The 26,640-nt window shown below is 42.6% G+C and overlaps 2 protein-coding genes across 6 annotated transcripts in view; one reads left to right on the forward strand and one right to left on the reverse strand.

Annotated features, from left to right (window-relative positions):
* LIMK2 (LIM domain kinase 2) overlaps nucleotides 1–26,640 on the reverse strand; it is an 80,528-nt gene that overhangs the window by 8,767 nt on the left and 45,121 nt on the right. The gene's annotated exons all lie outside the window — the stretch shown is intronic.
* On the forward strand, nucleotides 1,896–26,293 carry PATZ1 (POZ/BTB and AT hook containing zinc finger 1). Of its 5 annotated transcripts, XM_057411455.1 has the most exons (6): nucleotides 1,906–3,264; nucleotides 5,625–5,688; nucleotides 8,964–9,035; nucleotides 11,414–11,585; nucleotides 17,260–17,397; nucleotides 19,259–26,293. In XM_057411455.1, the coding sequence occupies exons 1-6, from the start codon at nucleotides 1,982–1,984 to the stop codon at nucleotides 19,675–19,677; spliced, it is 2,148 nt and encodes a 715-aa protein (XP_057267438.1). In that variant the 5' UTR covers nucleotides 1,906–1,981; the 3' UTR covers nucleotides 19,678–26,293. The 5 variants fall into 5 exon arrangements, with proteins under 5 accessions (XP_057267442.1, XP_057267440.1, XP_057267441.1 ...); XM_057411459.1 differs by lacking the exon at nucleotides 8,964–9,035 and having other exon boundaries at nucleotides 1,896–3,264; nucleotides 17,325–17,397; nucleotides 19,259–19,427; XM_057411457.1 differs by lacking the exon at nucleotides 17,260–17,397 and having other exon boundaries at nucleotides 1,901–3,264.

Raw genomic sequence — 26,640 nt, forward strand, 5'->3', positions numbered from 1 at the left:
GGGGCTGAGGGCACTGCGTGGCCTTAAGCGTTAATGTAATACGGTATTTTGGGAGCTGGGAGCTTGGTGCACTCATTTGCACATCAGTACCCAGAACGCTTGTTCAGTTCCACCACTATTTAACTCAAGAGCTGGGTTCGAGCTTTTGGAAGCCTCTGTAGTTTGTGATGCCCTCGCGTGTGCAGAGTTCAGTATTTTCCACAGAACACTTTAGGTGATATTAGATCGTGAATAGGTCATCCAAGGATTCTTAATAGAGCTTGATCTTACAAATGCAAAAAAAGTGCCCTTGAACACTTTTAGAAAGTGTTGTCTTTAACAAAACACTGTTTTGGGAGTGTGTGTGTGTATTGGGACAGGGGGGTGATGTTTCTTCTGAAGTAGAGTTCTTCTGTGAGACAGAAAGCAAATTTTAGCTGAAATGATGTTGAAATAGAAGCTATTCATAGAGAGATCCGGCGTGCACGAGGAACGTTCAGCACCAGGACAGTCCAGGCAACCCCCGCCCGTCGATTACAGCGGTGCGGTTTGCAGCGCGCAGCCCAGGCCATGGGCAGGCGAACTCGGGGGAACGGGAGGCAGCCCCGCAGCGCGGGGGTACCGGGGGCAGCGCCGGGCTCGGCGGGGCAGCCGCTTCCCCAACATGGAGGCAGCCGCCTGGGGTTGTGCGGTTGCCGGTGCCTCCCGCAGCCCCCAGCCCGCGGTACCATTCCCCAAACTGCTCCCGAGGGGAGGGCATTTTCGCACTGTGAGAATTCCCGCTGTACCCCTGGCCTCCCCCACAATGCCGGGGCCTCGCTCCTTTAGTGAGGCTGAGAGTTGATCCTAGGAAGGGGGGAGGTGGGGGTGAGAAATGCAATGAAAGACCGGGGGGAGGCCGCTCCGCTCCGCAGCCCCTGGCCCCTCTGGGATCGGCTCTTCTCAGGCGACGCGAGGAGGTGGGGGCCGCTCTGCGCCTCTGCAGCTCCGGGAGGGTTTGCATTGGACGATTTGAGCCTGGGGAGGGGGGGAGGCTGCCTGCAGCCCCCCCCCCGGCGGCCCCTCCTCCTCTCTCCGGCGGGAGGGGGGCCTGGGGGGCGAGCTGCAGCCCGGATATTTGGGGGAGGGGGCGAGCGCAGGCCCGCCGCCCCCCCCGTGTGCCGCGGGCGGGGGCCTCGCTGCCGGCTCGGTATTGGAGGATCGGTGCTGGGGAAGGGGGAGACTGCAGCCCCCAGCCCCCGCGGGCGGGCGGGGTGGGGGCCGGCCTGCTGGCTCTGGCTGCTCTTGCATTGGCGGATGCGGGGAGGGAGGGGGGCAGGAAGCGGGGGGGCAGGGGGGAGCCCGAGTGGCTGGAGGGGGGGGGTCTTTATGAATAGGGTGGGGGTCTTCTCCGCCAAAGAAGAGAGGAAAGTTTGCGGCGCCGGTGGTGCGGGTGCAGCGAAGCGGGCGGGGCCCGGACGGGAGCCGGCGGCGGCGGCGGCGCTTGGTCGGGGAGCAGCAGCCGGGGGGCCCCCGCTGGATTTTTGTAGGGGGGGTGGTATCGCCCCCTCCTTCTCCTCCCCCCAGGGGTGAAAGTGCAAGAGGAAGTGCAGCCGCTGCCATCTTTCCTCCGCTCCAAACACACAGGGACGGACGGAGCCGGCAGCCCGGAGCCGCAGCCGCCGGAGCTTCCCCCTCCCTCCCGGCTTCGCTGCAGCCGCACCGCGCACGCCCCTTCCCGCGGCGGCCTCCGCGGCCGCAGCGCCTCGTGGCGGCCGAGCCCGGGCGGAGCTCGCGCGGCCGCGGCGGCCCCGCGCGGCGCGCGCCCCTCGGCCGCCGGAGCCTTTTGTCTCGCCCCCCCCACCCCCCCCTCCCGCGCTCCCCTCGCGCTGTGCAGGGAGCGCAGCGCGCGCCGCCGCCGTCGGCCCGGACAGGGGCGGGGAGGAGGAGGAGGCGGCGCGCGCCGCCGGGCGGCCTGAGAGCGCGCGCCCCCTGCGGGCGCCAGCGGGGCGGCGCAGCCCCCATGGAGCGGGTGAGCGAGGCCGCCGCTTGCGGCCCCTCGTCGGGCTGCTACACGTACCAGGTGAGCCGGCACAGCGCCGACATGCTGCACAGCCTCAACCAGCAGCGCAAGAACGGCGGCCGCTTCTGCGACGTGCTCCTGCGAGTGGGCGACGAGAGCTTCCCGGCGCACCGGGCGGTGCTGGCCGCTTGCAGCGAGTACTTCGAGTCGGTGTTCAGCGCGCAGCTGGGCGACGGGGCAGGTGGCGGCGGCGGCGGCGCGGAGGGGGGCGCGACGGAGGCAGCGGCGGCCGGCGGTGCGGCGGCCGGCGGGACCCCCGGGAGCGGGCGGGAGCTGGAGATGCACACCATCAGCTCCAAGGTATTCGGAGACATCCTGGACTTCGCCTACACGTCGCGCATCGTGGTGCGGCTGGAGAGCTTCCCAGAGCTCATGACGGCCGCCAAGTTCCTGCTGATGCGCTCTGTGATTGACATCTGCCAGGAGGTCATCAAGCAGTCCAATGTGCAGCTCCTCGTGCCTCCTGCACGCCCCGACATCATGCTCTTCCGTCCGGGGGCTGCTGACCTCGGCTTCCCTCTTGACATGACCAACGGTGCCACTTTGGCACCCAATGGCAATGGCATTGCTGGCATGCCCGAAGACGAGGCCACGCGGGCTGCGCTCACTGCTGCGCAGTCTTCCTTACCTGTTCTGCAGGGCGTGGACCGGCTGCCCATGGTGGCAGGACCTCTGTCCCCACCGCTGCTGGCCTCACCTTTCCAGAACGTTGCTGCTAGTGCCCCTACTTTAAGCACCAAGAGGGGCAGAGGGCGACCCCGTAAAGCCAATCTCTTGGACTCCATGATGTTTGGTACCCCAGGGGGGCTGCGAGAGGCTGGTATTCTGCCTTGTGGTCTCTGCGGGAAAGTATTTACGGATGCTAATCGTCTTCGTCAGCATGAAGCTCAACATGGGGTGACAAGCTTACAGCTGGGCTACATAGACATCCCACCCCCAAGACTGGGTGAAAATGGTGTCCCTGGTCAGGATGACCCCGATGCTCCCCGAAAAAGAAGCAGGACGAGGAAACAGGTGGCCTGTGAAATCTGTGGCAAGATTTTTCGGGACGTGTACCACCTGAATCGGCACAAGCTGTCTCACTCTGGCGAGAAGCCTTACTCGTGTCCAGTGTGTGGCTTACGGTTCAAGCGGAAAGACAGGATGTCCTATCATGTTCGATCTCACGATGGCTCTGTGGGAAAGCCCTATATCTGCCAGAGCTGTGGAAAAGGCTTTTCCAGGTAAGAGAGTACTTACAAGGACCATACACATGAATGGAGACTTAGGAAGTTGTCTTCTTTATTCCTTGGGAAGCAAGAACAGTTTGTACTTAGGATAGTTTTGACTGTTCCACTTTAAAACGTCTCAAGAAATGAGACTTCCCACATTTCCGCTGGGAGGCTATTCCAGAGTCTCTTGAAAGGGTTTAAAAGTAATTAAGACATAGAACTGGGAGTCCGTGTGGCTTCTGGGTAACATTCCCAGCTTTGTCCCAGGCTTGGTGTATGCGTGTCCTTGGGCAAATCAGTTAGTCTCTCCCTCAAATGACTCTTCTGTGAAATGGGTATTGAAGTAATTACCTCCCTCACATAAGTGTCTTGAGACTACTGATTTGTAGGTAGTTGGAAGGTGCTGTTGAAGTGCAAATATTAATACATCTCAAGATTATTATTTTTCTCGTATCCATTTTAAATTTTCTTTTTCTTAACTTCCCTTCATTTCTCTTAGTTCGTAATGTTTTTTATCACCCAAATGTGAAGGAAGAGGTGAGATTTCAAAGGCTGCAGCATCAAGTATCTTTTATTACATGATCTTTGTGTCCTTTGGGTTTACATCCTTCTGAAGGGGATCCTGTTTCTGCCCTGCAACATACGTAAGATCTGTGCATTTAATGTTGCTGATTTTTTTGTTGTCGCTGTTTGTGGGAGTTAATAAGTAGTTTGATACACGTAGTCGTGTTAGTGGTATCTTATAGTCTGAGTTAATGAATTTGAAACTTCTTTGGAAGTTTGCTGCTCGCTTGGAGAGTAGAAGCAGGGGGGGAGGGGGATACGTATACTCTGTGTTGCTTTTGTAGCAGCCGCCGCTTTTCTGCTCTAACAGGAGGGAAGGAATCGGAATCCGAAAACAAATCAGAAGGCTACTATGCGCTAAATGTAGAAATTATGCCCCTGCTAGCCCTCTTTTTGATAGCAGGACTTGCTGTTACTGAAATAAATTAAGATAATGTAGACTCCTTTTTTGTTTTTAAAAGCAGCAATAATTAGGGATGCATCTGCACAGGGACTGCAGATTTAGGGACGTGAAGTTCTAACATGAAAATTTCACCTGTGAAATTTTCACTAGTAGTGAGAGCGTTTTTTTTGTCATAGTGCTACCTGGGATCATCTGCCAATTTTTACTGGTTTTATTAACACTGGAAGATTTCTGCTGTTGCTGTGTAAGAGGATTTTGTCCACAGATGAAAGTGGAAGATACATGTTGAGTTCTCATTTTTCCCAGTGAGTTAATGTGAACAGGCAGGAATGCTGTCCTAAAAGGAAGCAACAAAAATGTCTGTGTTTATAAAATCCAAGTATGAATGAAAAGAAGAGTCTCTTTTAAGTTTCAGTATTCAGCCAACGGCAGTTGGAAGCGGGATGTCTTATTTTAGTAGCCTTTCGTTCGCTCCGTGGCGCAGCACGTGAGGTTGCTAGGATTCAGGTACCTACAAGGACCCCAACCAGTCTTTCCGGTTGCACGGCTCCAGCCCGCTTGCTGGAGCATCAGGTTTAACAGCCTCCCTGCAAAGTTCAGCCTATCTTCTGTCCGCAGTGTGTGAATTCCATCCCGCGCCCTCCCATTGGTGCAGCTGGGAAGTTGGGGGAGGAGAGGGTGGAGAACTTGTTTCCAAGCAGTTTTGGCTTCATACAATGAAAAGCTTTCTTCCCACTAGGAGAAACTCCCACCAGGAAAATCTGCAGCTATTCAGTCCTCTCTTCTTTAAAGTAGGCTTTACCGATTGTGAAGAATGGTCTGTCTTTTAATTTCAGTAATAATTTGCTCTTCCATTGCACCTTCTAGTTGGGACCTTCAGAGCACTTTATTTGTATTAATGGCGTCTCCCCGCCAAGTTGTGTTAGAACAGTAGTTTTTCACCTTGCTGGTGGAAAATGTGTCACAGCAACAGTTTACTGTCAGCCTTTTTGCACAGAGGTGCTTAAAGTTGGCTTCGTACATCCATGGTTGTGACAGAAACCAAAAGGATCTGATTTCCAAATACTCAGCAACTGTAAATCAGAGTGCCCTGATTGTCAAGATCTAAATAGGATTTTGGAAGGGGACATGCAGGCTTTCAAATAGTAGCTTGTATTTCCTGTTTTCTCTGATCGTTCAGTCATCGTTTCTCCCTGAGAAAATGCTGCCTTTTTAGCAAGTTGGCCAGGGTACTTGTCAAAGTAGAGTCCCAGTTGTTGGTCATCTGGTTCTTGGAAAGTTAAATATCACCACATTTGTAATGCATTTGTAATAATCCACTGCTGGGATCTTATTTTTTTCATTAAAATTGTAAGTTTACTTTTAGTATTTGTTTTAAGTGTGCTTATGTGTATTTTCTTTCAAGGCCAGACCACTTGAATGGACACATCAAACAGGTGCATACCTCAGAGAGACCTCACAAGTGTCAGGTAGGAGCTGAAGGGGTTTAGACTCATGTATGGGTAATCTTTGGCATTGCATTTATGCATGCAGACAGTTATGAAGTATCAGTAAAAATACCATGTATGTGTGAATTGGGATAAATATGGGTAAATAACTGTGTTCAACAGTGACAGCTGCTTTCCATCCCTCCCGTCCCCCAGCCCCTTGTGTCATCTACAGCTTTGGTCCTCCTGCCTCCCTCCCCTCCTGCCAGATGCTCTTCCCTGCTGCTCTATCCCAGTCTCACCCTGGATCTCTTGCCCAGCCACCTTGTCCCTGGGCTTAGAGTCAGTGTCACTGCTGATGGCCTCCATGCCCCTTCCTCCTTTTTTTATTTATTGCAGTTGTTGCCAACAGGAGGCTCCAATGATGAATTAATTTTGTTTTTTTTTTTAGAATACTTTCAAATAAAATTGGTGAATATCGTAACTTGCCAAGATACTTTGATTTTTAATCACATAGCCTTCAGAACATTGCACTGAGCAAAATTGGAAGCTTTTTGGTTTTATCCCAGGAAAAATAAACATAATGGCATCACCTTATCCTTTGTAATACAATGTCATAATGTTGTATATACTTTTTTCCAGTTACTAAATTATTCATTAGGATTTAAAAGATCAAATTAAGAAAGATATTTTGTAATACACTTGTAGAGAGATGTAAAAGGTGCCTGGAAGTATTAACTAAAACCAAAGCTGAGAATTGGCTTCCACTGTCATTCACTGCCTTCACATAGTTGTCAGGCAAACTTCTAAAACATTTGCTGGGTAACAGTCTCCCTGCTTGGTCTCTGAAGAAAAATTGATTTATTTATTTAAAGAAAGTCGGAGCAAGATAGTTTTCATTTTCTTTGAAGACAGTGAAGCTTAGAGGATTTTTCGTTTCTTGATATTTTTAACCACACTGTTTGAACACAGTTGGTCAGTCCTACATGACTGCTGCCTCCTGAGCTGCAGGTTTTTTCACTATACCTTGACACACCTCTCCCATGTTTCCTCCAAATTACGGAAGTTTTGAAACATTAGTAACCCCATGAACGTTTTTTTCAGGCATATAGAGCAATCTGAAGGTTTCAGTTGACCTCCATATGGTCTGAGGAAGCCCAACACCTTCAAAAATCAGGCCATAAGGACTTCACATTGATTTAACTGCATATCTTCTATAAAGCCTTAGACTGGTTTAAGCTTCTTAAAATGACTTAGGGGTTATAGATTTACATAAATTGGAAAACTTCACTCATAAAAAGACTTCATCATTTGGGGATAGCAAGGGGTCTGGGTGGATGAACTGAAGATGAACATGTATTTGTGTGCAAGTATGAAAGTGAATGTTTAGGTCCCAACATAAACAGAAACTCCCAGTCTCTTGCCAGTTGCCATTAATGTTACTGAAGGAATACAGTTTATGAATAGCATTAACAGACATGTCCTTTGTCAGCTGATGCCTGATAATTTTTTAATAGTTTTCTGACTGATATAAGAATATTAGATATGAGCTCTATAAGTGTGAATCAGAGGATACACTAAGAGCTAGAATGTAAAGAAATACAGAAGCTAAGATTGTACAGCCAAGCTCAACTCTGTCTCCTGGCACGCATAAATTTTATGATAGCAGTTTCTAACATTAGCTTTTCTTATTGTGTGTTGTCTAAAGGACCATAATTCTGCATGCACTGGTCATTCAGTTCAAAGGTGCAGGCTGTAGGTTACCAGCATCAGGACAGAGTTGAGGTGCTCATTCAGGCTTGGTTTGGTTTTGATTTTTGGCTGCTTAACCATGCAAAGTAAATTTTTCTTGAATCTTAAGGTGTAAAAAATCTGTTAAGGAGCTGTTGCATGTCCTTGCAAAAACAGTACTTCATAGTATCCTGTCAGATTTAGAAAGTCTTCACAAACATGCGCAGATGTGCTTTGCACGGTAAAAACCACAGAAGGGATGCCATCACACTGCAAATTGGTTTCAAATCCGGAAGCTGATGTAAAAATTGATGAAGTTCTCCTTGTGATGATCTCATAACCAGTAACGCTTCTGTTTCATAACATGTATTTAAACACAGAATCTGGCCACTAAGGAGGAAAATAGCTTCATACTGGAATGTTTCCCCATTTTCCAGTCTCTGTTTTTTTTTCCATTAATTTTGTTTGGCAAATTAGCTCCCCTTGAGGGCAGCCTGAGCAGCATTGAGCATCCTTTTTGAATCTGAGTTCCTGTTGAAAATGTTATTGTCATGCTTTGTTTATATTTACTGCAAAAGAGAAGTGCTCTGTAAACAGGAAAGCTTTCCAGAATCCTCTATGGCAATGGCATTCCTGGAAGTTGTGTTCTAGTATGATTTAAACAAAATCCACTGGCCATTTTCCTGAGCCCTCATTTATCTTTACAGACCAGTGGATACCTAAGGTTCTGTTGATGTAGCATCATGGTACATTTTGGGCTACCAAAGCCAAAGTGTGAAGGTGTCTACCCAACTTCAGAATAAAACTATGAGAAGCAGGACAATTGTAAGCTGAGCATCACCGCAACAGCTCTAGGTTTTAGTGCTCAGCATGTAATCCTACACTCATCCCCCTAAAATAGCAGCTGTACTTCACAGATCTTTGAAAAACTATCCGAAGCTGCAGCACCTGATGCCAGACAAAGACCTGATTCCAGCTTTTTCACTACTGATAAAATAGACTCAGAATAGGGAAGGCCTCCAAAGAACCAAGGCAGCTGAGAAATCCAAGAAGTTGCTTTGGTGTCCAGACAAGACACCAAATGCATTCAGGATGTTTTCCCCTGGATTGTTGCACTGGTGATTTATGTAATTGTTCATTTATTTTTATTTATTTATTTTTTTTTAATCTGACAGAGTTCTGTATGTGGGAGAAGGGGTAAGTCAGTTTTCTGGAGATGGGGTAGCTCAGTTTGCTGACTCACCATGGGAAGGGGCGAAGCTGGGATGTTGGCTTTTGAGTGTGAATGGTATGAAAGTTAGGCTGCAGTTTGGGAGGAAACAGTGATCTCAAAATCTGTGGATGTGAAAGAGCAAGGGGAGAAAAAAGAAGTTTGCCTCTTCGCAGGTATAAGAGACAGATTGTTGTTCTGGCAATTTAAAAAGAGAAAAATGTAGGTTAAATTAAAGTACAACTTTTGACAAAGAAAAAATCTATTTATTTAAGTAACCCTAAAATTGGCATCCCAAGTCCAGTGCTTTTCCCATTGATTTCAATGCAGAATGAGTTTCTTCCTGTCCTAATTTCTCTTACTTCCTGCCTATTAGCAGGAAAATGGCAGCCACCATGGAATAAGCTCAGAGACATCCACATCCATAGAAAAGTTGAACCTTCAAGAGGTATTTCTTAAACAATGTTTTTTAAACTTTATATATATATATATTCTTTTTTAATCTATTTATATACCTGTGCAATGTTTGATAGGAAAGCACTGGAGAGTTTTCTTCTATGATTAACAATTAATGATAAATTCTTAGCACTCATTTAGCACTTCACATCTTTTGTAAGATAAAACTTTTTTCTCTATACCTTTTATAAGTATTAACTATTTGAATATTAACTTTGGGGTCTTCTTTAAACCTGGTCCTGTCTCCCATTGTTATGGTTCAGCTAAACTGGTTCTTGCTTTCTCCACTGGACTTAATTTTTACTTTTTTTTTAAGCTTCTTCACAGATATATTTATTACGTAGCTTATCTAAAGGTGAACCGTGCACAGCCCAGCAGCAAAGAGATCAAACACAGAAATTATTATATTGCCTTTCCCTAAGCTTTCAACCTGATAAGTTCAGTATGGAACAGATCTCGTTTCACTTCTGGCATCCCTGTGATTTGTCTCTGGTCTGCTTCATCAACTAATGCATTCCCAATGCTTTTGTATGGACGCTTCCTGTGGCTCAGTATTTTTACACTTACTGATGATGGATCTCTTGGCTGTCATTTTTGATTGTCTAGTTACATATCTTTAGTTGATATCCAACAGATTGATTAGTATCAGTGCTGGAATCCTGGCTGAAATGAGTGTTTACCTCTGAGGACATTTTAGTAAGTGAAAGCTGCACCTGTTTTGCTCAGCGCTGTGTACTGAGATTTCAAATGAAGAGAAATCTTTCACCTTCCAGAATCTGCTTCTTCACTACTTGTAATTTATGAATCTTTGTCTGGTGAGCTTGGTTAAACTGTGTATATTGCAGAAATCCAGTTAATTTTACTGTTGTCTTTTTAAGTTCATTAAGTCCTGATCCTCTGAGGTGCTAAGCCTTGTGCTTGCTGCAGAATAGTCTCAGCTCTATGGGAGTTTACCATACTTAGGCATCTCACAGGATCAAATGAGTGTAAAGCCTCCTGAAATTGATAGGTATTTTTTCAGCTGTCTTCAATGTTGTTTTTTTCAATAAGCTCTTGATAAATTAAATTATATAAAATTATGTGGGTTATGGTCTTCTGTATTATCAATGTCACTTATTTAAAGTTATAATTCTGGAGTTTTACTAGGATTGTTACATTAAAGTCTATTGATAAACAGTTGTTTAATTACACACTGATACTTGAAAAGACAGAATATATTCAGTTCCCAAGTCACTTAATAATCTCATATTACCTCTGAAAGGGTTCTGCTTATAAATCTTAAAGCTGTGATTTTTTTTTTTATATGAAAGTGATATAAATGAAACACTCCACACTCTTGAATGTTAACACTGTTGCCCGCTTACTCTGGTCATTCTAATGTATGTTTGCTTTTGTTTTTCCTCTCATACTTGTGAGCAGTGGTTTCAGACTGTATCTTTAATAACTTCTACAGTGTATTGCTGGTGATTTATTTTCCTTCACATGTTAGAGATAGAGCAAGCCTTTCAGAGCTGGCAGGCTGTTGTAACGGGCTATATATGTAGTCTGCATGCCTGCCAATTGGTATGATCATAAAACTGGGAGGAAGCCTTCACACACCTTAACCATATGGATTACGCCTGGGAAGTGGGAAAGTAAAATCAATATTAGCTTAATGCCAAATCAAGTTTGTTTCACAGTAGTGAGTGGAATATGATACCTTGATCGGGGGTAAGTTGTAAACAGATTACAGGGCCATACAGTTATTTTGATACCTGTTCAGTTCTGAAGCTTCACTTCTACAATTTGTCTGCACTGCTATGGTGGATACCAGGATGACTCTTTTTCGTCGTATTCTCATCCCAGCCAGTTCTCTGATGCTCTGTTTGTACGTCTTCGTACTCCAAAGGGATTCTATGTACTGAAGTTAGATAGATCAGATCAAAGAAAAAAAATTTAGGAAACTGACAGAAACGACATTTTGAGTGGTCTAAAGTGTTTGTAATGGCTCAGTGAAATGGCAGAACTTACTGTAAATGGAATGAAGTGGTTTCTGCTGTTTCTTTTGTTAGCATTACTTAAAGTTTTAGTGTCTTCAGCCTCAGAGAGGAGCTAAGACCTTACAACTCTTAAATTGATTTCAGTTTTACTGTCTGTAGTATGTTAGAGCTGTTTTCTTGCTTTCTTAATTTTCGCAAGTAGAAACACTACATTTTGTGCAGTGTGTTGGTTATCTGAGTTTTTTATTGTGGGAAAATGCCTTGTGCATCATGTCATTTGTGGGTATGCACAGGATCTAAGGTATTTACTCTAAGGCATACTAAGTATGTTCAACAATATCAGTTCTTTTAGTGGAGTTGATGAGTCACATAGTTCTCATTATACCTGCAGACGTGTAATGCTTCCTTTGCCACTCGTGACCGACTGCGCTCACACCTAGCATGTCATGAAGACAAAGTTCCATGCCAGGTGTGTGGGAAGTACTTGAGAGCAGCATATATGGCAGATCATTTGAAGAAGCATAGTGAAGGACCAAGCAATTTCTGCACTATCTGTAACCGAGGTAATGAAGAAACTACTGTTTTATTTCAGTGGGATGGGGCAGCACTTGAGGGAAGCTGTAAGGCTGCGTGAGTCTGTCTGCAACAGGAGGAGGTTATGCCATAGATGTGTACGTAGTCTGTTTTTTTCTGATTGAATAGTTAACCTTGAAACTGATGGAGCTATAGGTCTGGCCTCTGGCCTTTTTACGTGGCTGATAGTTCCTGAAGAAATTCAGTTTAAATCTGAAGCAAATTGTTTCTAGACAGTTTTAAGAGTTTTATTTGCTAAATACAATAACCTGTACAATAACCATGATATGCTGCCTTGCTGCTATTCACCATACACCTTTTATTTCCTATACCTGGCTAGACCTGAGTCCTTGCAATCAGTTAGGAAGAAGAATCTGTAAAATACACACCAATACACATTAAAAATACATTAAAAATCTACATTATCTTATCAGTCTTGCGTACCCTCCTGGTGCAGCAGTAGCGTCAAGCTGCTTCTCCCTCTTAACCTAAGAAATTGCTTTGTATTAGTGTACGTTTCTAAACCAGATTTTATAAAGAGCACTAGATATGTGCTTTACCTTTGTTTGTACAAATACAGCTTTTCACAGAATCATAGAATGTCTCGAGTTGGAAGGACCATAAATACCGTGTCCAACTCCCTGCTCGACTAAACCATATGGCTAAGAGCTTTTGAAGCTTTTCTGTCTGTTTGTGGTACTCTTCAATTGGAAAGAGTCGTAAATTTAGGCTTTGTGGGTTGTAAGGCAAGCTGGAAAAAGAATTTTGACTCATTATTGTCTTTTTTCAATGATTAATATACCACTTCAGAATCCATTGTTGGCTCACGCAGGCATACATACCTTGTAGGAAGAGGCTGCTGTGGCATTTTGGGATCTTGTTTTTTCTGATGAGTCCTTTATTTATGATGTGTGTTCCTTTTTCTAATTTGAGAGAGGTGAAATCTTTTGAGAGAATAAAGCTGTTTTCCATTTAATGTGAGAACTGTACAGGGAGCTTTTTGGATGATTGGGAGTTAGTTGATGAGTAATGAGAGACATTTCCAGTAGTTAAACAGTCTGCTAGGTCCTGAGAGTGTTGTTAAGTTTGAGTGGCAAAGGCATCCTGGTTAAAAATCTTCGGATTCTGAAGCTCTGGGTTGATGGTATGAAATGAAGCTTGGTTTTCTTTCCAGCTGAAGGCCTATCTTGTGAAAAACTGCTTAAGCTTATCCCAATTCTTTTTGTGGTAACAACATGGAAAAGAGGCTTTCCAAGATCCAGGTGCTATCCTGCTCTCCTTTAGCTGAACATGGTGCCAAACAGAAACTCAAACGGGTTGGGAGAGATTGTCTTGTTTCCAAATTTGTGAGATTTGAGTTTCAACTGAACTACCACTGGATGTCACTGCAGCTCTTTTGAAATTCAGCCAGCATGACAAAAGACAGCTCTGGCATTCGAACAATGAAATGACTAAATGGTTTATTCACATTTTACAGGTTTAAATGTACAGTGGAGATATAAATAGAATGTACACTTCTGTGTAGAAGGATAGGGGACCTGTTGTACAGAAAAATTGAAGCATCTAGTTTTTTCTTACAGTTTATGTTTCTTGTCAGAATCTAGTCTGCTGGGAATTTCAGTTTACAACAGCACTCAGAAAATGTAATTCATCTACGGAATTATTGTTCAAATGTCTACTCAGTGTTAGAATTCATAGGAAAGGGAAGATACAGACTGGATTTGTCAGACAATTATGTTGTGAACTCATTGTTTTATGCTATGAATTTTGATTATAGATTTATGATCCAAAACAGTACAGCTTTTAATCCATACTGTTCTAGAATCAAATGATAATGTTGATTGTTTTAAATAGTTACTTTTTAAATTGTAGAGATGAAGGGTAATGGAAAATTTCTGGGTTAGAAGCATCTATCTGATAGGCATTTGTGCAGTCAGAAGGTACTCAGTGTCCCGCCCTACTGCAGTTGTGCCATGACTGTGGTGCTTGTGCAATGGCATTTTGTTTGATTCTTCCCCCAGCTAACATGCTGGTATATTTTGTATTATTTGGAACTGAGCTAGTTCTGTATATAGTATTGTCAAGCAAGATGTCAAGCTGCTTGTAGAGAGAATTTTGGATGTTGGCTGACAAAAAAAAAAACAACAAAAAAAGTGGATGATTGTTACCCAGATTAACATATCCTGGTGTTAAAGACAGAGCTTAGAACCCACAGTATATCCCACCAGAAGACTGAAGGCTTTTCTTAATCAAGTGTCTCATGTTTTTTTAAAGGTTTTTAGTGGATTTAGGAGCTGGAAAGCTCAGTATATGGCTGACAGCAGTAGCCGCTGGTTTGTCATGTCATGCGTGTCCCATTCGCTGATTCCAGTTATTCGTTTCGTTTACAAAATGGCAGTATAATGTCCAAAAATCACCATCGTGATTTGATGCTGTTTCCAGGTTATTTTCTCACGTAGGTTCCTTATGCTTGTAATAATTATGAAAGCAATTAAGTCCTGTTAAATCAGGGAAGCTGAGCAATGTTGTTGGTTGGTTTTAGTTTTGGTTTTGTTTTGTTGGGTTTTTTTTCCCCTGGGATTTTCTGTTGGGTTTGTTGGGGTTTTCTTTCAAGAGCTCATCTAAAATGTGCTTAGGAAAACTAATCTCCAATCCTCACTTTTTAAGACAAATTCTCTTTAATCAGTTGAAATAAAAAACCCTGCTCCTGCTTTGTTGTTACATAATCTTCTATAACCATTCTTAGGAACTGTATTTGCTTGTGTGGGCTTTTTCAAAGAGCTTCAGAGATGAATGACTTTGGCAAGTCTAGAACTGACAACTTCATAATCACAGGTGCAACTCTGAAGATTCCTTTTCTGTTTCAGACACACAAACATTGTTTGTTTCACAGAAATGAGTTAGGAGAAGGGTAAATATTCCAACCAGCAGTTAGATGAAATTCTTGTTTACTGTAAGATGAATTCTTGTGTATTTCCAGGTGGATACAGAGTTGATTAAAGTTGATATATTCTGCGCATGTTCCAGCTAAATCCAAACTGGAAATTTTGAAAAAGCATCCTGCAGTTATTTCTATAGTCTGTCTCCTTATAGATGTATCTAAGAGATCAAGGGATAGGTCCTATTTATAAAGCAGATCATTTCTTCTGTCTGCATGTTTTTAATGTTGGTTCCTCTGCTATGAAGAAATAATCTGCTCTGCAAAGCTGAGAGATGTGTATGGGTAAGACAATACTACATTCCTTCATTGAAAATCACTGTCACTTGATTCTCTGCATTAGCCTGACTTTTACTTTTAAAAAGCTCTTTAAAAACAAAGATTATTATCTCTGAATTCCCCATCCTCCCAGGACAGACATTCATAATTAAGGTCTGGGGGAGGGGAAGGCAGTGCTAAGTGCTTCAGCAAAAAAAAAAGGATAAAAACAGAACAAAAAAATCTCACTTTAAAGTTTCCTGTTGGCACTCTTACTGCTTTGATGGAAGTTGATGACTCGCATGTTCATCTGCCAAGTGCATAAAGGGGAGCAAACACACTTTGCAGGCAGTTTTCATTATAGAAAACAATGTACTCTACAAATAGAGTTCTGAGTTCAGAAAAAATACCACATAGCAGAGATTGCAACTTCACATTTTCCTGTGGCAGTTGTAGTATAGGAGAACACCGAATAGCTGTAGGTAGTCCTTTTTTAATGGTTGGCAGTAGGATTTTAATGCATTGCTATGTCAAGGCTCATCTCAGCATGCATGTGGTTATTAGACATTTCTGAAATAAGAGAAGTACATTGTAGCTGGAAGCATCACCATTATATCTCTATATTGTGTCCTTTTCTCTATACCAGTCAAACACTGGTTCTTTCCATCTCCACAGTGAAATTTTAGTATTTGGAAAGATACATTCTCTTGTGGGACAGGGAGATTTTCAGTACAGCATTTTGTGTCTGAGGGTAGGTCTTGCATTATCTCAGAGGATAATACCATTGCATCGATTTCCTGGATGACATGTGGCCTAAGAGATTCTGCTGTATTGTATTTTGAGTCGTATGTTCTTGGTTTCTTCACTTGTGATGTATCTGCTATTCTGTGCATTTATCTTCAACTCGGGAGTGTACAGTAACTCTTGCCCATTCTCAGTAGTCTGGTCTTTTGCCCTTCAGCAGGTTGCTGTGGAGTTCTGTCTTGCTCTGCAGGTCCTGCATAAATAGTTCTTAATTACCTCTGAATACTCTTTGATCGTGGCTTCTAAGAAAAGTCTGGGTAGAGAAATATTCTGTTGGGTTGGCATAGGGAATTCTAGTGTAAAGCCACATTCATTGTTAAGTTCAGCACCTAACAGCTGCTGTCAGAAAATCCACCACAGAGAGCTGTGCCAGTATTGGTTCTACATTCTTTCTAAGATGTTCTTATATAGCATCAAACATAAATGCAGTTATATCAATAGAAAAATGGCCTTACACTAGTTTATCTATCTGTATTTAAAATGAAGCATTGGTATGAAGCTTCTCGTGCAAGGGCTTGTGCTGTAAATGCTGTATTGGTTTAAAAAAATCTAGGTCCTGACTTTCTCTATCCAGAAAGGGACAGAGAAATCTGGAACTCTGCCTGTCATGGTGAAACTTGTGTTGTGTTCTAAGGTGTTAAAGAAAAATGTTTCTAATGTGAAAATGCCATAATATTCTGTTCAAAAAATAATGGAAAATTAAGAAGGCTGCTGATAGGTGTACCCTGTATAGGAAGTCTTTGTGCCTCATATATGTACTCCAAATGCATGAGTACTAACTGCAAATCTTATAAAAATTGAATTTTAAACCATCCCAAAGTGTATTTTGAGATAATTTGCATGAAAGGAAAAGGTTGTATTTGTGAGACTTCAGAAACTATTTAGAAAAGCACATGCACAAATGCAAAACACTGTTTTGTTCAGAAATCAGTTGTTTGAAATCTGTGTTTTTAATTTCAGTGGTTTGGGCTCACAGAGCAGAACTAATAGAAGTATTGACATTTCATTTTAGTTGTATTGTTTTTTTTTAACTGCAGACAAAATATGAGTTGTATGGGGTTTTGAAATTCAGGATGAGCTGAAGGGTGAAATGTTTTCAAAAGTTGCTGTAGAACAGAACTGTATACCTTAAAACCTCAGCAGACTTAGCTTTCTGGCTTCTAGGATTCACTATACACCTAAGGGGAAAGCACACTAAATACCAAAGAGGGGTGCTACTAAGTGGCATCCCTTCAAATCTGAACAGCATAAACTAATTTGAACTATTTTCCAAAGTATTATCAAATTATGAACATTATTTAATTAAAGCAGCACAAACATGGTGAAGGGACATGGGTGCCTTTTTTGTATCATGTCTCCTCTGCCTTTGTTTTTCCGGAGAGTTTCGTGTTATCTGCTAGGTTTGCTTACATTGGGTTTGTTTCTCAAGGAGGCTGTTCTTTCATCATGACTTCCAAACAGCAAATGAAGTCTAATGAAATGTATTAATTGCCTGATTATGTCTAGGAATCCTACTTGAGCATGTTGTAGGTAACCAGAAATCAAGTTAGTATAATGGCAACTTCATAATAGGGAGTAGGAGCAAGACAAAGATTAAAAGAATGGGGAAGGCAGATGTGTGTCTTTGCTGGTGGCAGGATCTCATCTCCTTTTATCTTGTTTAGGTTTCTCCTCTGCCTCCTACTTAAAGGTCCATGTTAAAACCCACCACGGTGTTCCCCTTCCCCAGGTCTCCAGGCACCAGGAGTCCATCCCGAATGGGGGAGCAGCGTTCCACTGCGTCAGGACCTATGGCATCAAAGGCAAGAGACTCGCTGCTCTGCACCTTGCTGCTCTTTGCAGAACTTTGTGTGTGGGGTGCTGGGCTGGGTGTGAGAAAGGGGAGGGAGGAAAGACAGCGAAAACCCTGGAGAGAAGCTTAGGGAGATGCAGAGAAACTGCAGAGCATCACATAGTATTTAACACCTGTCCTTGGATAGCTGATTTCACAAGTCTGGGGGAAGGAGATGCACGTGTAAGGGTACATGAATTTTTGGCAGCTTCTTTGGTTATTAGAGATTGAAAAAGCCACGTTAGTTCATCTTGACCATCTTCCTAGGAGCAGTCAGTATTTGAATGTTGCCTGGGGGGTGCAGATCCTTGATGGTTCCTTTGTACCATTCTGCCTTAGTCTTGTGCCAGTCAAACCGCATATCTGACTTCTGGTGAAGGAAGGGAGAACTGCAAAATGCAGTTCATAAAGATTCTTGAGAGGTGGAGCAAGTATGCATTCTCAGTTTGATGAGGAGCCATGCAACTACCTGTAGTTACACTTATTAATGCTGTTGAGGAGGACAGGCAGAGGGTGATGGTACTGCTGCTTTTTTGTTTGTTTAACCTGATTTTAGCTTCTAGAGAAAGAAATATGGTAGGAGTAGCTGAAGAGTAATTAACTTCTGAGTATGTGAAGCTGTGTGTTTATGTCAAATAGCTTGCTTTCTGCTTCTTGGTTTGAGCTATCAGTATTCTTGGGGAAGCTGAAACATCAGAAAATTCTTCAAAACCATGGTTGTCCCAAAAAGTTAGGGTTTTTTTTTGCCCAGGGTAGCACAGCAGGCTGGGTTAAACAAAGTCTGTGCCAGCAAAAAGCTAGTTGTGTGATTTTTCTTTCTGTTGAAGTCCTGATAGAGTTACTACAGAAGCCCTTTGGGTTTGGGTGGTGTGCTGACTTAACAAGAGATTTACTCCAGCTCAGTGGTGTATTGATTTCATGCATATCCTGTTTGGTTTGTAATGCCGAGTCCATAGCAAATCTGTCTTTTGGGTTGTGCCAAGTGGTTCTTTGGTCTTTTAGAGTTAATAGTAGCTCCAGCTTATTTGTATTCAGAGACTTGTTGAGGAGTATGTCTGGGTTTCCCACGCTCATTCACATGCGCTGAGCAAAAAGCGCGGACAAACTTTCTTGGCATAATGTGAGAGGAGAATGGGGAGCACTCCAAACATACCAATGGCTTTGCCAGGATATGTATCCAAATGACTTAAAATAGTGTCTCTGACCTCCCTCCTGTTTCACACTACAGTGTTTTAAGATGGAACCATTTTAGATTATGAAGTTCACTTCTAACAGCATTGCACTTGATTTGTAAAAATCAAAAAGTTCCTCAAGACTAAATGGAATTGCATGCCTTAAATTGCAGTCGCTCACTGCTGTTTTGCTGAGTGTTTCCAGGTTTCTTCACATCTTGCTGCAGCCTGTTGTTCATTAGGTTTCTAGGCTCTACCCCAAAGTATAAGCAATATTTCAGAAGTGCGGGAATGAATTGTAAAATTAAAAACTCATCATTAGGTCCATTCTTTTGTAGTGCCTGAGGTGTAAATGTTGTGAGACATCTTTGGGATTCAAAAGAGTGTTACATAAACCAGAGACCCGTTATGGTCCCATTCAATATCATGAAAGGTCCATACTAAAAACCTGAATGTTGCTCTGATAGCAGCTGTGGTTTGTAAAGAAGACCTGTGGTCAAGGGCTCTTGAATGTGACAGATTGCAATGTTAAGTGTATCATTCTGTCATGACGGGCATTAATGAAATCAGGTGGTAACCAATATGATCTGTTTTAATGCATGTTAAATACTGGTTTGGGGAGGTAAGATTCTGAAAACTTCTCTTTTCTTCTTCCCATAGAAGGCCAGAAATGTTCACATTCGGACCCGATTGAGAGTTCTGATTCATACGGAGACCTCTCTGACACCAGTGACCTCAAGACTCCTGAGAAACAGAGCACCAATGGGTCCTTCTCGTGTGACATGGCAGTCAGCAAAAACAAAATGGAGACGGAAGGAGAGAAGAAGTACCCTTGCCCTGAGTGTGGCAGCTTTTTCAGATCAAAGTCTTATCTGAACAAACACATACAGAAAGTTCACGTCAGGGCCCTCAGTGGCCCGCTTGGGGACCTCGGTCCTGCTTTAGGATCCCCCTTTTCACCCCAACAGAACATGTCTCTCCTGGAGTCATTTGGGTTTCAGATCGTCCAGTCAGCATTTGCATCATCCCTAGTGGATCCAGAGGTCGACCAGCAACCAATGGGGCCAGAGGGGAAATGAGATCATTTTGATCTTAAAGCAAAGCAGCAGTCTGGCTATAATGATAAGATGCTGTGAATGAAAGATGAAATAATGAAATTTGGTTCTATAGCTGAGAATTTTTTATTCATTTTAGCTTCCCCTTTTATCTCATGCCCTGCCCCACCTTTAAACCTTCACTGGGGAGAGGAAGAAAATGCTTCTTAGCTGATAAAGTACAGAAGATGGTGACCTTGAACAGAAGACATGACCTAAAACACCAAATGGAGCTTTAGAGGCTGCTGCTGGTGTTTAGTTGTGATCTTCTAGAGTAAATGTTACCAGCACTGGTCTGAGACTTAGACAGTCCTAGTGACCGAGGCACCTGGGGAGCTACAGCTACAGGGAGCTATGCTTTTGTTCTCTCTCTATTCCCCACCTTCCCTAACCTACCCCAGAAAAACAGTAAGTTTTAAAACCAGACCCATTATTGCCCCATTATTGAATATAACAGTAAGTAAAATGCCCGTGGTACCTATCAGGGTACAACGCAGTTGTCCTTTGAAAAACCAGAAAATCTTAAAGAAGGTGCAAGAATTTGAACCCCTTCTGCCATTTGTGAGGCTGTGAGTGCTGCAGCAGAACTGAACTGCTGAGAAGAATCCCCATTTGGAACAGGTTGTTTTTGTTACTTTTGACCATTAAACTTGCTGTCAGTTTTTTAATTCTCTATTATTATTATTTTAGGACCTGTTGTAGTGAATTGCTACTGAAAAGCCAGTCTAAGGCGAGACACAGAGCACTCTTAAAGCAGCTGTCACATTAGGGTTAGTATTAATTTTTTTTTTAGATGTACCATAATGAATAACTTGGCTAGTTGGTTGTTTTAAGTCTATGAAAGAAATAGTTTTATGAAAAAAAAAAAGATAAAAAAAAGAAGGAAAAATACCATTGCAGTCTGGTTGACTGGTGCTCATTTTTCATGTGGGGACCTAGGGTATAAACACGATGAGCTATCGGGTTAACACTATGTACCACTGACTTGTTTAGTGTGAATAAACCCAGGGGTTCACAGAGTGATTTTGGTTTAATTGGATTGGACTCTATTAAAGAAGTTAGTATGTTACTTTGCATCCCCTCGTTTTGTCTGGTTTTTGAGCAGTTTAGCCACCTGTCCTAAAGGTGTGCAAATGAGAGCCAGTAATGCTCTCCTGATCTGCCTCTAGTCAGGTTTGCAAAAGCCAGTCTTAATCCTTTCTTTTCCAAATAAGAAAGGTTTTTATAGGAAGAGATGGGAATTGCAAACAGCAGATCTTGCAAAAAGAATTGATTACAAAATGCAAAGATGCTGGGCTCTAGGCTGTTGGAGGTTCCATTTAATCTGAAGATACCACTTGTGCAGAGATAATGTCCTTTCTTGTCTCTCCCTTTCCTCCCGTGTAACTTGTCAAGGTGTTATGTACCAAATCCAGGTATAAATGTTGTTTAACACAGGGTTAGGAGTTAGGAATACTCTGAGTTATAATTATGGTTCTGCTGTTGATGCTCAAGGTCACATAGGATAGCTCCCTGAATTTATTCCTTAATTTCCCATCTGTGAAGAGTTTTCTCCACATCACAGTTGTGAGGGTTAATAAGCAAAGGTTTAAGCAGTGATTTGGTCTAGAAAGACCACTCTGAAAAGCCCAAGTCCCACACCAACCATGCATTCTATGAAGCAATAGCTTTCTCCATCACTAATACAGTGCTGGAGCAGGATAGACCACCTCAGACCAGGACTTACATCCTCTGCAGGAAACATGTATATATTAAATGTGAACATAGCCACAAACTGCTGTTGCACCACAACTTGCATTGCCCAGGTGCTCCTAATCCAAACCCTGCAGTTAATGCATAACTGAAATAAGATACATTCCTGATTTTTTTAATGTTGGAATTATACAGCCTTTTGTATCAGTATATGGATTTTGAAATGATGTTCTAAATTCTACAGACTTCAGAAGCCCTAGCTTCTCTTTTCTAAGAAGCTACACTTTTTGTACTTGTTCTCAAGTGTTACAAACCAAGGATTAATAATCAATGGCTTTCTCTATAGCACCAGCACTTTCTAAATTGAGAGCATGTTGCAGCAGACTTGAGGTTTTGCTATTAATCTGTGTTGGGAGACTGAAGGACATGTTCCTCTCCATTTATCTTCTCCCAGAATCCCTGGAAAATAGGTATGAGTTTCATTTCAAGGGAAGACAAACAAAAACAAAAACAAACCAACCCACCTTAAAACTAAAGCTTTATGGAATTGCTATTGCTGTACTGGTAAGCTTAGGTGACAAGTAGAAAATGGAATTTCAGAAAGGTAACAGAACATTTTCAAATACCTTAATAATGCAGACGATACTGAGACAACCTTGTGAACTGCCACGCCAGTGGAGATAGAGCAGGCTTTCCAGTCAGCAGAACAATTTATTGGGATTAGCAAATGCAACTGCAGTCACTCGTATTTACTAATAGCTCGCGTTTAAGCCACCAGGCAAATTTCTGTTGAATTGAGGTTGTGTTCTGAAATATTTAAGGAGTTTGTGTTCCTATGTGTAGTAAAAGAGGGTGCAGTAGCCATACAATTCAACTCCAAAAGCCAAGTGCAGAATATAGGGTATTTTCATCCTACATATAGCTCCACTGACTCCAGTGTTACTAGTGGGTTGAATTTAGCCATGTGTATCAGAATGTAATTTTGAATGCTACAGAATTTGACCTGATGAAACAAACGAAAAGCCTTGAACTAAATAGGAAGCCTTGTAAAACACTAACTGTGCATTTTGTTTGTCAAAGAAAATGCTTACTAAGTTGTCATGAATCCATCGGTTGAAAGCTACTTACTTCTCAGTCTAGTGGACAGGGAAACAATTGGGCAGGAAGTGAACAATCCTGAAATGACAGTTCTAGATCATTCTAGTGTAAACGGGAGGGATTTGCACCAACACAAGAGACTGATGCAGACCAGTGCCAGCAGTAGTTTGGGCAGATCTTTAGCAGTGGTGTGTTTTCAGAGCTTTTTTGCTTCTTTGGGGGCATATTGTTCCATTCTGGTTAGTAATTTAATCTACATGCGCATTCTTTATATTGTGTGCTTTGGGAAATGCCTGCTTCTCAGAGAACAGAAAACAGATCCAAACAGAAACTCATCTTCAGAAGTTCAGAGTTCAAATGGAAGTACTTAACATACCCTGAGCTGTAACCTCACTTGTTTATATTACATTTTTAATTGGATTATCAATGTATAGATGATAGTTCTCATTTTGGGCCAGCCCTCTTTCCTTATCATCATCTTTGGTGGGACTGCAGTCCAATGTTGAAGTCAGTGCACTTTTCTGCCAAGAAGAGAACTTCAGTTCATACAAATTTAGATAAGCAGAGTTGTAGTATTTCTTTGTATTATAGGACTCCCTAAACCCCTCAACTGAGGATTAGACCCTTGTGTATTAGGTATGATGAAAAATCTTCAACCATTTATAATCTAAACATTAAAGGTAGACAAGAAAAGAGTAGATGCTTATAGGTGAATGAGTGAAATAAAACTGAAGGACTACAAACCGCTTGCATGCATGCTTAAGTGTTGTGTTGAATGTAGGGACACAGACTTATCATTAGGCTTCTTTTGTTGCCTGATTTTATCTTTATGTACTGTTAATCTACAACAAATGCAAGGTAAAGTGATTTAATGTGAATTTATTCCATACTGAGTTAAATTTCCTTGCATTTGTTATGTGTTAAATGTGTTCAGGCTTCTTAGTGTGGCTCACCTGATGCATGGTAATGTGGTGCGTGTGAGCTCTCAATGTGAAGTGATTTGCCCATGATGACGTGGGAAATTGATAGCAGAACCAGAAATTGAACACAGATTTTTCCTTCTCTCAATCCAGTGCCTTAACTATAGTAGGGCAAAGTATTATATGTCGGGGGGTGTGTGTGATTGATTTGTTTGGGTTTTAAAGCCTAGAAGTCTAAGATGGTGTGGACTTGGTCTTCCTACCAGTCTTTTGAAGAACTGCAAATGCCCAGTCACAGTTTTAGACCTGTTTGAGTGCCAGTGACTTAGGGAATATTTGTTATTTCCCATGTATTCCCTGAAATTATTGTTCCTCCCTCAACTGCTGTCAGCAGTAAGGAATGACTTGAATAGAAGAGCTGTGTAATTGAATGTCTATCTAACTCAACTAACTGAATCGATAGTATGAAAGCTAACCTAGATTTTGTAGGCTCTGTTGTAACTTTAGTGTCTTGTTTTTTCACTAAATCTTTGTTCCTAGAAATCAATATCTGAACTTATGTCTTGAGTCTGGAGTGGGGTGCCACTTTCAGCTTTAATTTTTTTTAAGGTGCTTGCTTGAGGAAGTAGATGCCAAAGTAAACTTCAAAGGAATTCCAGACTTCAGTGTTGGAAGAATGAACGGAGGGCTAGAGCTCTCTTTGGGTTTCATGAGAGATAAATGGACAAAGTAAAAAAAACAGCTACCAAAATTTCCAGTAATGAAATGGGAAAGGCTTTTCTTTATCACCCCCAAAATAACCAGATATTTTCAATTGTTCAGCATGGCAGAAACTCTGAGAGCAAGTGCCAAACAAAACCCTGGAATGTGTTGGCTTTTTTTCAGCATTATGAACATACCTTAACAGCATTATGAATATTTTAATGTATATTAAGCCAGCTTTGTACCGTTCACCTTTTGCCTGGGTACAGTATCTGAGTTTTAATTGAACAGAACAGAAGCTCACAGGGAATCTCTGAGCTTATGCTCTCAGTCCAACCCTGGGAGACAAAACAAATGAGCAAAGAGGGGAAAAAATCCCAACAGGAAAATTTAAAAGGGAAAACAGTTTCTGGAAGATTCCCATGTCTCCTGAGAGAGTCCCATTTTTTATCCTGAACATCCTTTTCAAAACAAGATCCTTCAGCTGTTGTGAATGAGCCTTTGGGAACAGACTTGGCTTTTAGCCCAAACTGCTGCTCCTTGTCCCTGTCAGAAGGCAGCGTGTTCTGGAGCACTGAGCCTGGGACCCGGAGGGAGGCAGTGCTCCCTGACACATCTGCAGTGGCAGAGTCAGCAGCAAAAACATTGGCATAATGTCTTCCTGCCTGCTTCCTTGCCACCTTCACCCTCAGATGTGTACACTACTCAGATGTGTACAGCTCTGCAAATACCTGTGTTAGCTGTAAAACAGAGAACTTTGCCTAAAAAAGATAAAAAAGGGGGAAAAAAACCCCAAACCACCAACCTTATAAAAACAGTTAAATGACGTAACTGCAAAGTGGTGCAGAACAAGAGGAGGAACCCTGGCTGTAAAGGGTTGTGGTGATAGCTGGAATGTTTAAAGCATGTTAATGAAAAACCACAGTTGTTTGCTCTATGGTAGCAGTAAGGCAGCCTGTTTGTAAACAATTAACACCTTGTGTCATCTCTAGACTCTTCCTGTGTTTTGTTCCCATCTATAAAATGCGATGATGATAACCCTTGGGTAAGACTGTTTCAAGACTTGGTTGATGTGTCAGACTGTGCTGCACAGTTGTGCTGTGAGCTCTTCTGCAAGCGTTTGGCCTCTCTGACTTCAAGTGTAATGCCAAGTTGAACAAACATTTGGCCACATTTTTCCTGAAAAGTGAGATACTTAATTTAAAGACTGCCTGGCACTGTTGATCTGCTCTCAGGGTTTATGTGAACAAAGCTTTTCCTAGGTGGCCTCTCTAATTGTATTGCAACTTGGAGACCTGGAGGTGCTCTGAACTGAGCTGTACTGAAGGAAGGAGGTAACTGGTGTCTCACTGATGTTCCAGTGCCCCCCTCCAAGCTCCTGGGTTCCATGTGGACCATGGGGCACTTCATACAGCCACTGGCAGCCATAAATGCTCTTGAGCTTCCTGTAGTCACATAGTGAGCTTGGGTAAGTGGTTTTATAATAAATCAGTCTCATGCTTGCTAATAGCTTTTTGGCTGCTGTGTCTACAAACTGGTGCCTTCTCCAGGCAATTTTTACATGCCCTCTGCAAAGTTGTCAGACTGACTGCTGGCTCTTGAAAGAATCAATCTAAGCCTTGCTCTTGGGCTCAGAATTTCTCTTCAGTACTGTTGTCACCTGAAAGTTTGCTACAATTAGTGCAAATACACAGTGTAAGAGAGAAAATAAAAGGCTATTTTCAGATGTCCTGTAGAGTGAGCAACTGAAACTGAGTTTGGGATGACCCACTAAAACTGGCATTTTTCCCTGGCTGCACACTGTATGGAAGAGACAGTGCCTTGGAAGGGAAGGAGCAGGAAAGTTTGCCATTGGCTCTGATGAATCCCAATCCTGCTTCTACTGAAGTTGTTGGGAATCCTCCCATTATCTTCAGTGTGAGCAAGAAAGGATCTTAGGTGAGGATGGATGACTCTTTCCCTACTTGAATGAAGTCTCTTGCTTATTTATGGGCCTGCTTCTATTGAAACCGAGCCTGTTTTAGCCTTTTTGGGTTCTTAGGGACCTGTTTGTATAAAGCAACTTACCTACCTATCTTTTTTTTTTCTATTGTGTGTATTTTTTGTATGTTCTGTTGGAAGGTGAAGCCTCTGTAGAAGGGGATACAAAAACTGATTTTTAAATAGTAATAAACCAAAAGAGAATTAAACTGTGCAGGCTGCATGCATTCATTTCCTGGAGACGGAGAGTTGAGACCTCGAGTGCACAGAGAGACAGCTTGAATTTCTCATATCTCAAACTCTTCCTTTTTTTCAGAGACAGTTCCTGCCTTTGTCCAGCTCCACTCAGCCCTATGAAAACCCAAAGTGCGATGGGCAGGTTGCAACACTGTGTTTCAGGATGGCCTTATTTTGACTAGAAAATCCTTTCTAAGGCTCTGTGCTATAAGATCTCTTAACATCTTTCTAGCATAAGGGGATGGAGTAACAAGGATTTATGTGAAATTTGATACTGTCCTCCCCGAATACCTGGAAGGCAGTGAAAATAAAAATGAGA

The sequence above is a fragment of the Pezoporus wallicus genome, unplaced genomic scaffold (assembly GCF_028554395.1).
Source record: "Pezoporus wallicus isolate ANWC-B61680 ecotype Strahan unplaced genomic scaffold, APGP_CSIRO_Pwel_v1 contig_6401, whole genome shotgun sequence".
In the NCBI taxonomy this organism is placed as follows: Eukaryota; Metazoa; Chordata; class Aves; order Psittaciformes; family Psittacidae; genus Pezoporus; species Pezoporus wallicus.

What these genes read in the sequence shown, in the direction of transcription:
- PATZ1 (XM_057411455.1), top strand. Translation starts at nt 1,982, where the DNA reads ATGGAGCGGGTGAGCGAGGCCGCCGCTTGCGGCCCCTCGTCGGGCTGC. An exon ending in AGAGACCTCACAAGTGTCAG is followed by an intron (nt 5,689 to 8,963) that starts GTAGGAGCTGAA and finishes CCTGCCTATTAG; the next exon opens with CAGGAAAATGGCAGCCACCA. An exon ending in CTGCACTATCTGTAACCGAG is followed by an intron (nt 11,586 to 17,259) that starts GTAATGAAGAAA and finishes TATCTTGTTTAG; the next exon opens with GTTTCTCCTCTGCCTCCTAC.